Raw genomic sequence first — 16,216 nt, forward strand, 5'->3', positions numbered from 1 at the left:
TTTCACCATTGCTTGTACGTGTGTAAATCAATTGTTGTTGGTCATCCTTTCAAATCTGTCTTGGTTGTCCTTTTCTTCATTGGTATGACAGTGTACAAGCATAGTTAGATGGGAAGTTGTACCTACTGCAGCAATGGAAATAAATTAAGCCTTGAAAGTTGATGCAAACAATTCCTACAGGTGTCCCAACTTTTTTTGATTCGTTATAAACCCTCTGTCTGTGTAAAAGCAGTGTTGGAACAGACTGTATTGCTACACCTTCTGAAGCATTATTTGGACAATATAACACTCCAGGAAGTAGTATATTGTTATCATCATGGCGAGAAAAAGACAATTAACAAAGGAAGACAGACAGACCATTATAACCCTTAAAAGTGTAGGTTTTTCATTTTGAAAAATTGCAAAGAAGTCAAGGTGTCAGTGAGTACAGTTTCCTACACCATCAAAAGGAACTTGAAAACTGGAGGAAACTCTGACAGGAAGAGGTCTGGGAGACCCAAAACCACAACACAATCAGAAGATAAGTTTCTGAGAGTCAACAGCTTGCGTGATAGGCGGCTCGCAGGACAGCAGCTTCAAGCACAGCTTAACACTGGTCGAAGTAAGGAAGTCTCAGTTTCAACTGTGAAGAGAAGACTTCGAGCTGCAGGTTTGACAGGTTGAGTGGCAGTAAGAAAGCCATTGCTAAGATGGCAAAATAAGAAAAAGAGACTTGCATGGGCCATGAAGCACCGCCAGTAGACTACTGAAAACTGGAAGAAGGTCTTATGGACAGATGAATCAAAATTTGAAATCTTCGTTTCATCACAAAGGGTTTTTGTATGCCGTCGAGTTGGCGAAAGGATGGTTCCTCAGTGTCTGACACCAACTGTCAAACATGGAGGAGGAAGCGTGATGATCTAGGGTTCTTTTGCTGGATCCAGAGCACAGAGTGACTGCACAGACTTGCACAGAGTGACTGGTACCCTGAACCAAAAGGGCTACCACAGCATTTTGCAGCACCATGCAATACCTCTGGTCTACACCTAGTTGGTCAGGAGTTCATCCTACAGCAAGATAACAACCCAAAACATACCTCTAGGCTATGTCAGAACTACCTTCAAAGAAAAGAACAAGACGGGAGGCTTCAAATCATGGAATGGCCAGCACAGTCTCCAGACTGAAACTCCATCGAGCTGGTTTGGGATGAACTGGACAGAAGGGTGAAAGCAAAGCAACCTACAAGTGCAACACATTTGTTGGATCTTCTGCATCAGTGTTGGGAAGAACTTTCCGAACAATATTTGATTTCCATTGTTCAAAGAATGCCACGAGTATGTTTGGCTGCTATATCTGCAAAAGGTGGCTACTTTGATGAGTCAAAAATTTAGATTAAATTTTGTTCAACAAAACGATTCCTTTTGTCTCAACAAAACGATTCCTTTGATTTCTTTTTATCTGCAATTATTTATTTGTTCTGTGCTTTAATTTCAGAGTACATTGAAACATTAAACTGCTTAAATTTCAGTAAAAACTAGAAAAATGGGGGTGTTCTAAAACTTTTGACCCTAGAGTACATACATACATACCACACACATCTTGAGTAAAATGCCAAGGGCATAGAAAAGTCCCCTTTATATGGTATGTGGCATGTGGCAAACTATAGAAAAGAAGGGACATTCCATGGCATGTGGAAAATGCCAGACAATAGAAAATAAGACACATTCAAAAAATAAGACACATTCATCTTGTGTGCGTGCTGGACTATCCTTGTATTCTGAGGAGGAACCAAGTGATGCTCGAGAAAAGTTCATATTAAGCAAATTGGGATGCTAATTTTAAGCAAATTAAATCACACACACACACACACACACACACACACACACACACACACACACACACACACACACACACACACACACACACACACACACGCACACACACACACACACACACACACACACACACACACACACACACACATCATCATATGTGTTTTCGTTTTCAAGGTACGCCAAAAAAAAATTACGCAATCACAGGTTTTAACCTATATATATATATATATATATATATATATATATATATATATATATATATATATATATATATATATATATATATATATATATATATATATCGCTTATACATACAAACATACATACATTACATGGTTATTTCATTTGTGATGTTTATTTTTCGCTGCCACCCAACTTCCTCTGCATTTCCTCGAACCCCAGGAACATAACCCCCCCTTTTCCCATAGGCCCTTGGTTTTAACTATCGTGGCATTTTCCAGGAATGTAACCCCCATGCTATTTAAGGGTTTACTGCAGACGCATATATCTACAATACTCTGGGGGTAATGCTGAAACCCTGAGGTACTTGGCTCTTCCATGACCCTTGGTCTCTATTAAAAAATTTTCATTAGAAAATTACAAATTATCTCAAAATGCAAAGCCCATGCGCATCTGCTTTGTACTCGAGTTAATAACAGCTTCAGCTAAAGAAAAATAAAAAGAAAAATAAAAAAGCAACATTTATTATCTAGTTAGTGTTCCCCTGAGTCTCATAATAAAGGTTTGTTGAAAATTTGATGACAAAAAGTAAAAAGCTTGTGGCCTGGACAGACATGCTGAAGCTCAAATGGTAAATAAATAAAGAACCACAGAAGTCTCACACTGTGCGGTGGATGGGCTAATAAGGGCCATTTGTACTTACTAAGACTTTGTCCTTCGACTCAACATGAGATTTTCTAAATGAAGTATGAATGCCAATAACGAGGCTGTTTTCACATGCACTGAAAATACGTTTTTACTGACTCGGTTTGGCTCACCAGGAACCTTTAACCTACATTGCAAAATCTGAAATTCAAACAGCAAGATAATTTACAGCATTTAGATGAAAGAGTGACAATTTCAAGATGGTTAACCATAATTGTTCTGTTCCTGAATGCAAATCACTCATGAAAATATAGGAGAACATGAGAAATATCCGTGTACAAGAAATGTCAGGGTCATACCATTTCCTGTAAATACAATTAACTAGTGGCAGCCATGTTTATAGCACACATACACACAAGCCCAAACTCATGTCAGAACAGCTATACACACAAAAGCACAACAGGGTTTGTAGAGTCATCCAATGGCACATCTGCAAAAGTCTCAATATCTCAGTTCTAGAAAACTCATGGACACATGAACCAAAAGCGATCACTGAAAGTGAGGAAGTAATGCTCACGTATGACCGAATGATCCCATCAAGCGTGAACATAGAAAAACAAAGCATTGCAACCGGATTATAGTACTGAGGTACAAAAAAAGAAAAGAAGGCATTGTGAATTGTGGTGTCAGTACATAGCGATTATGGTCCAAGCAACACAGAAATCAAGAAAATGACCAAATACCAAGATCTTAATGAAGTGGAAAAAAACAACAACCTTGAAGCTGAAGAGGGCTGAAATTGTGCCAGTTATGATTGGAGCAATGAGAATGATAAATAAAAACCTCACGGAGAATTTACAAACCATCCGTAGGAACATTACTACAAATGAACTGCAGTTTGAAGCTGTCCGGGCTTGGTGACGATCCTCAAGAGTCTTTGGACCAAAACTTTGAGAACAAGAAAACTTCACAAATTAATAAATGAATCATGATGCCTTACTGAAACAGAGGTGGATACTTTGAGACCTGGGAAGACTCAGTTCCACTTTCTGAAACCCACATATGGAGATAACAACCAACGACACACACGCACGCCTGCTTTCAGAGATGCAAAAATCTAGTTTAATTTCTTGTGGCCCCAGAACCAAACATAAATATATATATATATATATATATATATATATATATATATATATATATAAAATAATATATATAGGCACTCAGAGCCTGTACAGCTCCCTCTCACACCTCCAGCCCACACCCCCACCCCCCACACCCTTTCCCAAACATGATTAAGAGTAAATATCATTTGAAACTTCCCCTATGCATCGGCAAGCCCGATATACCACCTTCTGGTCGGTGTTAAGAAGCGTGAAGGTTTGGATAGAACATGCCATATATGAATATTTGGGCTTTCCACGGCCCATATCGTCAGGAGTTTTTGCAATATGGACTGCAAGATATCAACTTTTTGGACGACTTAAAACAGGATGTTCTCCAAATCTTTCGTAATGCTGTAGCACACCCCTTTCTCGCAGGTACGTTTCCAAGTATTTTTGGCTTCTTTAAAAGCTCGTTTTGTGCTGGAGTCCTAATCTGGCACATATGATACACATCCAGGCTGCCCCGATGGAGTTCATTACCAGGGGTTTCTGCATATGCAGGCTGAGAAGTCTGGGGCGGATTATGCCATTTCAAAAGTCGCATATTGTTAATTATTCTCCATATTCATTTAAAATTTGATGGCAAAAGCTGAAAAAAAAAAGTTATGCGAGGCACACACAGACGATTGCAAAACCATCTTGGATGGGCAAATTATAAATGTTGGACAATATTCTGAAACGCTTGGGTATTGGGTGAAGTTTTCTATTAATTACATCACTTATCAGTATGGTTCAATATGTTTATCAACTATTCTCGACAAAATAACAAATTTCTAACTTTTATTTGTCGTGATCCAAAGCTATTCGGACTTTTGGTTGTACCATACATCTCCAGCAGAACAATAATATTTGAGGAACTCAGTTTGCTTGTTTTTTGCAAGAAATACGAGGGAAAAATGAACACCGTGCATGGGAATTTAATTTGATGCCCATCATGAGCTAATTGTCCAGATGGGAACATCAAAAAGGTTCACACAAATGAAGGGGAAATTGTATTTTCAAAATATATAAATATTGCAACCATTACATACACAAAGAACCCATCCATCCATCAAGACCATACTCTGTGCAGAGCGTTGGTGCTGCCTAAGTGGTCTCCTTGGCTATTGGGCACGATCCTGGACGGGTCACCACTCCGACACAGGATACCAGCAAGCTGGCACTCATTTTGCCGACCTTGGAAGGATGACAGGCAGAGTCAACCCCACCTGGTATTAATTCAACAGCTGAGGGGTATTTGAACTCAGGATCCTAGGATCCCAAGCCCACCACCTGACCCATTAAGCCAACACCAAGCAATCATATACAAAGAATGATTACATTTAAAAACCCCACCCCCCCCTTCCCCATAATCACACCTGTATCGAAATCTTGAGCCAAGCCTGATGAATCCATGTCGGTTCGAATCATCTACAATTGGTTTGCGGAGCCGGAAGAAGGTGTGATGTTCCACTGCGCACTTCCATAGATGCTTGCAGGCTTTGGGATGGTCAAGGCGGAACACAAATGTGTGTTCTTGCTCTTTACCCTGTGACAGAGGCAGAGACAGAGAGAGAGAGGCACAGAGATGAGAGAGAGGCAGAGACAGAGAGAGAGGCAGAGACAGAGAGAGAGGCAGAGACAGAGAGAGAGGCACAGAGAGAGAGAGAGGCAGAGAGAGAGAGGCAGAGAGAGAGAGAGAGAGAGAGAGAGAGAGAGAGAGAGAGAGAGAGAGAGAGAGAGAGAGAGAGAGAGAGAGAGAGAGAGAGAGAGAGAGAGAGAGAGAGAGACAGAGACAGAGAGAGGCAGAGAGAGAGAGGCAGAGAGAGAGAGAGAGGGGCAGAGAGGCAGAGAGAGAGAGGCAGAGAGGCAGAGAGAGAGGCAGAGAGGCAGAGAGAGAGGCAGAGAGAGAGGCAGAGAGGCAGAGAGAGAGGCAGAGAGGCAGAGAGAGAGGCAGAGAGAGAGGCAGAGAGAGGCAGAGAGAGGCAGAGAGAGGCAGAGAGAGGCAGAGAGAGAGAGGCAGAGAGAGAGGCAGAGAGAGAGAGGCAGAGAGAGAGAGGCAGAGAGAGAGAGGCACAGAGAGAGAGGCAGAGAGAGAGAGGCAGAGAGAGAGAGCCAGAGAGAGAGAGGCAGAGAGAGAGAGGCAGAGAGAGAGAGGCAGAGAGGGAGAGGCAGAGAGAGAGAGGCAGAGAGAGAGAGGCAGAGAGAGAGAGAGGCAGAGAGAGAGAGGCAGAGAGAGAGAGGCAGAGAGAGAGAGGCAGAGAGAGAGAGGCAGAGAGAGAGAGGCAGAGAGAGAGAGGCAGAGAGAGAGAGGCAGAGAGAGAGAGGCAGAGAGAGAGAGGCAGAGAGAGAGGCAGAGAGAGAGGCAGAGAGAGAGAGGCAGAGAGAGAGGCAGAGAGAGAGAGGCAGAGAGAGAGAGGCAGAGAGAGAGGCAGAGAGAGAGGCAGAGAGAGAGGCAGAGAGAGAGGCAGAGAGAGAGGCAGAGAGAGAGGCAGAGAGAGAGGCAGAGAGAGAGGCAGAGAGAGAGGCAGAGAGAGAGGCAGAGAGAGAGGCAGAGTGAGCTCCAGAGAGAGAGGCAGAGAGAGAGGCAGTGAGAGAGAGAGAGAGAGAGAGAGAGAGAGAGAGGCAGAGAGAGAGAGATAGAGAGAGAGGCAGAGAGAGAGAGAGACAGAGAGACAGAGAGAGAGAGAGAGAGAGGCAGAGAGAGAGAGAGGCAGAGAGAGAGAGAGAGAGAGAGAGAGAGAGAGAGAGAGAGAGAGAGAGAGGCAGAGAGGCAGAGAGGCAGAGAGGCAGAGAGGCAGAGAGGCAGAGAGGCAGAGAGGCAGAGAGGCAGAGAGGCAGAGAGGCAGAGAGGCAGAGAGGCAGAGAGGCAGAGAGGCAGAGAGGCAGAGAGAGAGAGAGAGAGAGAGAGAGAGAGAGAGAGAGAGAGAGAGAGAGAGAGAGAGAGAGAGAGAGAGAGAGAGAGAGAGAGAGACAGAGATATATGAATGTCACATTGTCCACGCTTCATACCATGAAAGGTCATGTCACCATCCTTCATCCATTTCCAAAAGTAAATAATTAACAAGGCAAGGGAAGCTCAGTGTCAACAAGTTTGCCTCATATTTCCCATGCAAAGCAAACAAGTCATTATCCTGTTCCAAGGAGGAAATTGTGATCGCCCAATAATGTGACGGCAGTGTCAAAAGGCTTCTCCCTCTTCAAACGTTTGAGCCAAAAATCACTTTTATTCTGATGGAATGAGGAAGCTCACCCAATGCTGAGGAAAATGTGATACTGGCTGGAAACAAAAGGACAAATTGATGGATTTCAGGGGTACAGGAACATTCCCTCACAATTGTGAGGGGGGGAGGAGGGAGAAGGTTTTGATTCCCTGACCACATCCATTAATATGACCACAGAGGGCAACAGCAATGTGAAAGGATGCCAACCTATTGCTCATCGGGTTCTGCGCTCGCAGTTTACTTTTACAAATGACCTTACAATCGTTTGTTTCAAATGCATGTCAAGCAAGACAGTTTTCCTAAGGTCTCCAACAAAAGACGGTATATCACGACAACCTTCAGAACGGGTATATGAACACAACATCCGATTCACAGGGAATCAAACTCAAGGCCGCCGGATGATCGATATACGAGTAAAGCATACTATGGAGCTGTCTTCCACTTGAGCCTCACCTTAGCAGATTAAAATGTATGGCAAGAACGAACAATCGGGATGGTATGACAGGTGGGATAGGCCACATTGGCCCTTTCATTGCATTGTGCTCTAATGGGATGATTTTCAAAATAACTTTTCTTCAGCGGTTATATTTTGTTCAGAAGGATTGCACATTATTTTTCATACCAATATATCATAAGCACAACATCGCACTTGGTCACAAATTCATCAAAGAGTGGCATTTAAACTTTACAAAATAATTTTAAAAAGGAGGTATGAGTAGGTTACAATTTAAAGGTATGAATATGCTACAAAACTAAATATACAAACAGCAACAATAAAATCTGGGGGGGGGGGGGGGGATGGAGGTGTCTCACTTCGTCATCATCTTCCACGACTGCAAGAGTGAGCTTGCTCCTCTTGAAATCGAGCTTCGTGATCTTGGGCCTAAAACAGCAGGTAAAACAATAGCCATCAACCTTTTTTTAATGCAGACATACTATAATCAATAATGCTCGAAGACAAGAAAAGTAAATTACCGTAAGGTGTTAGAATTTAGGGGATGGAAGGTACAGGTGCATATCTAGTGATTGATAGTTTTAAGAAGTCTAAATAAAACCCCATAGACAGTCCAGAATTGGCTGCAGATGAGCCCAAACAATGCACACTCTATCCACACGTAAATCCAACACACTGAAAAACCATGGATTGGGCTGGCACGATGGCCTAGCTAGAGGTATGCCCACTCACCTCTAAGCTGTCTAGCCTCGTTTTGAATCCCGACTTAGCTATAAACTGTATTGTCGGTGTTTTGTCAATGTGTGTGCCTACCCTCAACTCGACGTTAAACTTGGAATCCCATCTGCCAGGATTAGTTGGTGGATGTTACAAATCCCAGTGTCCTTTGTGAAGAGTAGGTGAGCTATCCCCAGTACCGTGAACAAATTCCAACTTCTTTTCCTTACTACTTAGTTGAGTGTCATGGTTCATAAAAAAAAAACATGGGCCAAAAACTTCCTCCGGCCAACCCCACACGAATGTGGGAACGATTGTGGTCGTTAAAGAAGTAAAACCACGAATCACTTCATCCCCTCCCCTCCCTCGTACTTATCCCATTCCCCATTTACAATGTCCACCCCAACAGTCTGCAACAATTTATTAGCCCCCAATACTCTGACAATGTTGGAGACGGGGGACGTTAAAATGAGCTCCGACTGACAAATCATCCGTCCATGTACCTTTTTGTTTGTGATATTTCAAAAACAGTTGTACATTTCGCTTTCATACTGAAGATATCTATTCCTCATGACATAATCTCAAGTTGATTAGACGACAGCTGTGATTGGCTGAATTATGTTGCCATGGCAACCATCTTATCAACTTGCCTTGGGTACATGATATTTTTAAAAAAACCACGTTCAAGATTTAGCTTTAATATTACACACATCTATTCCTCAAACCACCCAAAAGGCAGGGGACCTAGAGTATTAGCTCGTTGAAAATTATAGTACTGCACTCTTCAATTAATTTATTTAATCTTCACAATCCCTGGGTGGGTGGTCGGGTCAGTAAGTCTTTCAATAGGCCCTCAGATCTCAACATTAACATCCCTGATGTTCCAACCGATAAAAATCAAATAACTGACAAAATAAACAATCTCAGATATCCCTGGCTACCCTCGGCCTATTGGACACATGGGTGGATCTGTGGTCCAGATGCTAAAAAGGGTCCCAACAGTTTTTGCAAACAGATTCAGAACAACTCCTTACCAGAAAAACAGGCCAATCTTGGAGTCTCCTTCAAAAACGAGAACACCCGTAGGTGTGAGGCCCAGAGAATAATCATTGCCATCACGGCCCTGGATATTTGAGGGAGGGAGGGTTTGGTGGGGGGTGGGGGAAGGGTGTAGAGTTGGCCCAAAAGCCATGAGCACCAAATTAATTTTCATAGATTTACATTTATTAGAATGTCACTTTAGACAAACTATCAGAAATTACTCTGCCATCTAACATAAATATTCGATATTTCTCAATCATGGTCATGGTGGCCTATTGATGAGAGTGTCCACTCTGAGTCTGGGAGGTCGGTGATTCAAACCCTGGCCTAGTCATACCAAAGTTTAAAAATAGCCCTGTGGGAGACTGACGGTTATTTCCCCAACAGACATGGTAAAAATGAGAGATTAGGGGGAAGGGGCCATGCCCCCCCCCCTTCCTGAAGTGGTACAGTCATGGGGAGCACAACTTAACTTAACGGCATGGTCCTTATGTTTCATAAAGAGTTTGCTCTGCATCTGGCCATCAGTTTCCATGAAGATTTTAAATAAATTAGCTGAATTTGAGCCTCCTACATGGGCAAATCCTGATGGGGAACACAACCAACCCTATAAGATCTTACTGTTCTGATGCATCATCCCAAATTTGGTCCATATTGGTCATATAGTTTGTGAGGAAAATATGTTTCAGTGAATACGAGGGATTAGGGTAGGGAGGCTGTGCCCCCCTTTCCAGGCGATATATGGCCATGGGGAGTACTATTTTAGGTTAGGGCATGATCACGATGCCACGTGGACAGTTTGGTTTGGATCCGGTTGTCGGTTTCTGAGAAGATTTTTTGAATGAAATCCCAATATTTGGGGCAACCCCCCCCCTTTAACCTTCTTTAAATGGGCAAAACCAGATGGGGAGCACAACCAAATGAGACCTTGCTGTCTTGATGCATTGTCAAATTTGTTGCATAATCAGATGGGTAGTTTGTGAGATGTTATAGTCAAATGTTAACGGGTGTACGTCTGTATGGACGGACAGACACCAGGATCCACTCTGAGCTTATTTGGGAGAAAACCGAAAAATAGTACTGCTGCTGTCTTGTTTGATGCTCAACATTTAAAAAGGATAGAAGACGGTCAAACAACCATCGGTTGGCAATAATACCGCAGACCTTTTATGAGCTTAATGGCCTCCTCCTGCTTTGAAGTTCCTTGTAAGGGAACTCATTTCAAGTTTCCCCCTGTAAAGTATTATACCTATTGCAAGGTTTGTTTCTACAATTAATGCCCCCAGTTTTAATGTTACCTCCTTGGGGTCTCTTACAAAATGGTGGTTTAATAAAGGGAGTTTCTTCGACAGCTAGGAGTACTAAACCACCATTTATGTTTTTCATTCGTTTTTCAACCAATGTCCGAGCTGTAGCTCATATCCAGCTGGGACTTTCGGAATTAAAGTTTGCATCAATAATAGGAATAAAAAGTATATGGGATTAATAATTGTTTGAACTTCAACAAATAATAGACATATTAACATGTTTCTCCATAACTCAACTAAGGTTTGTCCAATCAGAGTAAGAATCATTTCCATCCGACCCCTCTGAGTTAAAGGTCAAGGTCAATGGGCAGTCTGGAGGGGGGATATATGTTTAGAAGAAAAAAAAACGCTCAATTCTTTTGGCAATGTAAAATCTCAAAGACAGCTTGGCATTCCAAGGTGTTCCTGAATCATAATAGTGTCCCTCCACTGAAGTTGTGCACCTTATATTTCATTAGTTTCCTTGATCTACTTTTTTTGGATGGTGTCCGAATTAACAAAAAACACTTTTTATTACAGCTTGAATAATTTACCTCTGATTTACAGTACATGATGTTGAGTTCTATGGATAGATTGTAGATTGGTACATTTGTTTTATATTTACACTGCATCCTGAAATATTGAAGATCACAGTAATATGGCGGTCTGAAAAGAATATAGCCATCATTGGATCGTGGGCACCAGGGAAGGCTTACCCTTGGCGATTGCAGATATAGTATCTAATTATTATTGATTTTAATTCTTCTTCTTATTATTATTACCTCCACCACGGAAGGTGAAGGAGGTTATGTTTTCACCCCTTTTTGCCTGTCTGTCTGTCTGTGTGTGTGTACAATATATCTCAAAAAGTTGTGGACAGATTCAGATAAAACTTGGTGGACACATTGGTTGTTTGGCAAGGATGAATCGATTCGATTTTGGTGAAGATCTGAATCCCAATCTGGATACGAGAATCATTTCATTCCTAAAGTGATTCTTCACCATTGAGAGATGGGGGCCAAAAACGATATTTCAAAAATGTATTGGGCCGGACATGTTCTCGTGGATCAGGCATTGCGTGGTGGAGGTATGCGCTCCACCGAGTACACTTCTAATTATGATTATTTGTCTTTGTCAGTTGCTTCCACATAAAATCAAAAGGAATTATTGTACTCGTACATCAAAAACAACAGCAAGTAGTGTAGGTGCCTATACTACCAGTAATGAAATGAGTTTGTTTGCCACATAATAGCTGTTAAAATACTGTTACAGTTTTGGAAGTCCCCAGGGAGACACATCCAACACATAAGGTTTCCCAGTGAAGTTATATTTACAGCAATTTTTAGCTAAATTTAGTTTAGCTAAAGTTTAGCTAAATAAAGTTTAGCTAAATTGTCTCTCCACTCGTATTAGTGGACAGGGAAATGCATTGTTTGTGCAGCAGATTCAAACCCCGTTTGTAATTTTTTTAAACAATATTGAGGCTCATATAAAAGAGCTAACACACAGAACATATAACAGAGGGAGCAGGAGACAAGAGGGTGGGAGAGGGAAGCACAAAAGAGTGAGGAACAGAGACATTAGCTCTGTGGAAGGGAGAGGGATGGGGTACATGGGATAAAGAAGATGGACTCAATTATTTTTCTTTCTAAATTTCTTATCTATGTATGTCTCTCTGTGTCTGTGTGTGTGTCTCTCTCTCTCTCCCCCCCCCTCCCCACCCTCCCAAGATGACTGACCAAGTGGATTGACGCGCTTAAGGGGTAAGATCTTTCTCTTTCAAACTGTTTTCCTGTAAATACGTGTCCTTTTGATCTCTATAAAATGTTTCCAAACTGCCTGATTGTCTTTTCTCCATTGGTTAGACCAGAGTATGTTCGTGACCCAAACAGGTGGGCGATAACTCCGCTCGGTTATCCCTGCAGCATGGAACGAGCTGCTTAAGCGGTTCGTGTCCAGAACCGACCTGAGGCGTGATACAACTCCTCGGTACGCTACCCGTGCGGGTACTTAGGTATATCGACATTTGGCGATTCACCCTATTCCGCGTGGGTAGAATGCGGACTGGGTTGTGGTGAGGTTAAACCCCACCTGTGACTGGCTCCTGGCGGTAGTTCCAGGAGGGTCACGACTGAATTGTCCGTTCCGGTGGGCGACGCGTCGCGATTCGAGTTACGTGGCCGATCGCACGCCGGGCGGGCCAGAATTCGTAACACTGGTGTCAGAAGTGGGATTCAAATCCATCCCGCCTCCAACTAAATTTACGGAACCGGATCAAGGGTGAGTGGAGCGACCCTCCATGTTCCATTAAATTACGAGCAATTTAAATTTAATCCCTTCCGAGAAATAAGATGGAGTTTCAAGGCGAGCGGGAGCCGGGGGTAGATATGGATTTAGAATGTGTAGAATCCATGGTCCAGGATGAAATCCCCGAGCAGGAAATGCTGGTTGTACAGGACGAACTCCCCCAATCAAACCCAGAGCCCGAAATGGGTGTGGCAGCGGCTGCGGTGTATGACACCTCCCCTCCCCCTCTCCGCCAAAACCCCCCGATCTTTGCCGAATCGGCTCAGCCGAGTGCACTCGACATGGCGCAGTTATTTGCAATGCTGGCAGAAATGAATAACGGATTAAACAGCAAGATGGATACAGATGCGCAACGAATGAAGGCAAATTTAAAAGAAAACGCAAAGGAAATAAAGGAAGAATTGAAGGAAGAAATAAAAAAACAACATGGAAGCGAATACGCAAATATTGCGGGGTGAGATGCAGCGCGTGGGGCGATGCCTGCAGGCGGGCATAATGGCGGCACCACGTGGCAGTATGACCGAACCAACGGGGGGGGGGGGGGGAGTGGGGACTGTGTCGGATCCCGCGGGTGAGGACAAAATAATACAGGGGGCGTGTTGGGCGAGAGTCGTGACAGAGAAAGTGACGGTGACCGAGAGGGAAAAAATTAAGTGGGGTGACTGAAACGTGTAAAACGAGACACGTAAAGACGAAGGAAATAGAATTAACAGAGACACGAAGGGAGACGCAGGAGATAAAAGAAATAACAGAGACACGGGAGGTAGAAACGGTAGAGGAGAGAATACACGATAAAGACGGGGTTAAGGACGAGCACACACACATGGAGGTAGTGAAGGACGATGAGGGTGAGCTTGGGGAATGTGTCGTGGCTCCTTCGTGCAAGCATCCGGATAGTCTCCTTCGGGAACGGAGGGAGACGCTATGCTCCCTTGAGGCGGATCACGACCAGGCGGGTCCGGTCATACCGAGCGAGGTTGAAGGGGCGAGTGCTGTGGACGAGTGCACGAAGAGCTTGAGGGGTATGGAGGCCCCGGAAACTCTTGTGGTGACACGATTCCGCAGTGTGGTTACAAGTGTGGTCCCGGTGTGTGGTGTCAAGGTGTGTGTTTACAAGTGTGGCGAAGTGCGTGATGCAAAGCGATGCATAGCGTGGGTGAAAGGCGTTGTATGAAAGGGACCGCGTGTGTGAGGGTGTGCGAGGTTGCGAGTGGGCTGAAGTGCGTGCCTCCCAGCACACCGTGTGTGGATGAGACCCCGTGTATAAAAGAGACCCCGTGTGTGAGTGGTGTGATTGCGAGTGTGCCGGAGTGTGTGCCTCCCAGCACACAGTGTGTGAGTGGAACAACGTTTGCGAGTGAAAGGGCATGTGTGAGTAGAAGGCTGTGTGTAAGAGAGACCGTGTGTGTGTGAGAGAGACAGCGTGTGTGAGGTCGCTGTGTGTAAGGGAGATGACTGTGGGCATGCGCGAACATGCAGCCGCATCTCCCGGTGTGAATGTCATGGAGTGGTGAATGAGTGCATGGGTCGAATGGTGACGACGACTGCGACAAATGAGGGACAAAGGCCGGGTAGCGGCCGTAACTGTTTTGGGGACCGTACCGGGTTTACCCAACAGCGAGCGCGAGGTTCGGGCCGTGCTGCGCACGAGACCGCCACGTGCGTGCTTGCGGGAGTGAAACCCGGTCCGCAAACGCACGCGGTGGATTTGCCGATCCCGCGGACGGACAAAGGTTAGGCTGGATAACGGATTTGGACCGGATGGGTTCTCCACGCGGGCGTGTGTGTGAAGCTCTATGTGGCCTGCGCAGTGTGTTCTGTTCGCAGAGCGCACGACGCAGGTCACGGACGGGCAGAGCACATGTGTTCGTGTGGGGAACCCCTCGAAATGTGAGGCTTGCTTTTTTTAATGCGAAGGGTGACGTCATGGCTGCAAGTGTGGTTGGGATCCGGCAGGAGGGTGAATCCCTGCCGGATGGTGCCGTCCAGGAGGGACGAGGTACAAGGTGCGCGAACAGCTGCCATGACGTCACGGGGAAAGAGCGCAGGTTGCGAGTTGCCGTGCTGGTGCTGCGCGAATAGAAGAAAAAAAAGAAAGCAAGCCTCGCTTTCGGGTGAACAGGATTCCCTGGGCAAGGGGTGGAAGACCCCCCCCCCTAGCAGGGCACAGGATGGCACAAGCTAGGGGGAAGGGTTAGCTTAGCTAGACCGGCTTCATGGGGCAGGAGTAAGTCCTCATGGAGTCCATGGAATGGATTAGGAAGATTGATTTTAGTGAGATTTAGGATGGGAAATGACATTTCGGAGACAGTGACAGACTGTGGATGTGTAGTGGGGACGAAGCTTAGCTACGTAGTGTTAAAAGGATGTGCTATTAGTTAAAGGGATGACGTGGGAGCACGAGGTAGTTGGGGGATTTAGAGAGTAGAATGGCAGAATTCAGCGGTGTATGAGAAGAGGAGTGAAATGGAAACATGATGAGTGAGTGAGGCCAGTGGGTCTGAGTGAATGGAGTGAATGTGGAATGCATGGTGCGATGAGTGATTGGGGGGAGGAGCGATTCCCGCCCAAGGGACCTCGGGGTCAGTGTAGGGTGAGTTAGCTGGGTTAGTCAAATTGACAAAATGGAGGTCGTTTTGTTGTTGGTGGGAATGTAGGCTCGATACCCATTTGGAGGGGTGCAGGAGCCCTGTTGACGGGCTGGGAGCGTGGCTGCGAACGGTGAGTATCGCCGAGTGGGTACCCTGGGCACCGGGCTAGTCGGCTGCGGTCGGCCAAGGGCCCATGGGGGCCGGGATAACGTAGTGGGCACGGGTGCGCCCGCATGATGTGGGGGCCTGGGGCGCCATTGGCCGAGTGGGCAGTGTCGTGGGCATGGGTGACCCTCGGAAAGGGGCCCGGGGCGCCAGCCTGCCACGTGAGCGTTTCAGGTGAGTCGCCAGGGAGGGCACTCCCCGGTGTTTAGGGAGCTGGTAGGCTCGGAGGCAGTGTAGTGCCCGGGGGTGCCATCGTTTGGGAATCGGCAGAGGGTAGTTCCTGCCAAGGGAGCCACGCGTCCCAGCCACGAAGCCGTGTGTGGGCACGGGCGGAAAATTGGGAGGCAAGGCCCAAAATTGTGAGGACACCAACACAGGCGACGGGAATCCTGGTTGTTAGAACCAATAGTTTAAGCGAGAGGCGCTTGTTGAAAGCCCCGGGGTAGTTCAAAAGTTAAATGGATAGGGTAGATAGGAAGTGTACCCCTCAGCAGCATCCATCCCTTCGCTCTCGTTGTGGGCCACTGGACCCACTTTGGGTAAAGATCGCTGGACGAAATGAGGAGGGAAGCATGGGAAAGTTGTGCGGAAAGGAGGGAAGAAGCATGCAAATTGGAGATGAGAAAGGAATTTGAAAAGAAAGCTTCTGA

At 45.3% G+C, this 16,216-nt stretch overlaps 1 protein-coding gene across 1 annotated transcript in view; it reads right to left on the bottom strand.

Annotated features, from left to right (window-relative positions):
• The window catches only part of LOC147028224 (band 4.1-like protein 5), a 108,439-nt gene that overhangs the window by 56,973 nt on the left and 35,250 nt on the right, over nt 1-16,216 (bottom strand). Inside the window, exons 9-11 of the mRNA XM_085878450.1 lie at nt 9,211-9,299; nt 7,819-7,888; nt 5,161-5,330 (exon numbers count right to left, since the gene is read on the bottom strand). Coding sequence (XP_085734576.1) covers nt 5,161-5,330; nt 7,819-7,888; nt 9,211-9,299 — 329 coding nt within the window. The remainder of the gene's footprint in view (nt 1-5,160; nt 5,331-7,818; nt 7,889-9,210; nt 9,300-16,216) is intronic.

The sequence above is a fragment of the Eptatretus burgeri genome, chromosome 4, assembly GCF_056783735.1.
Source record: "Eptatretus burgeri isolate ZD-2024b chromosome 4, Ebu_testis_v1, whole genome shotgun sequence".
NCBI classification, from domain to species: Eukaryota; Metazoa; Chordata; class Myxini; order Myxiniformes; family Myxinidae; genus Eptatretus; species Eptatretus burgeri.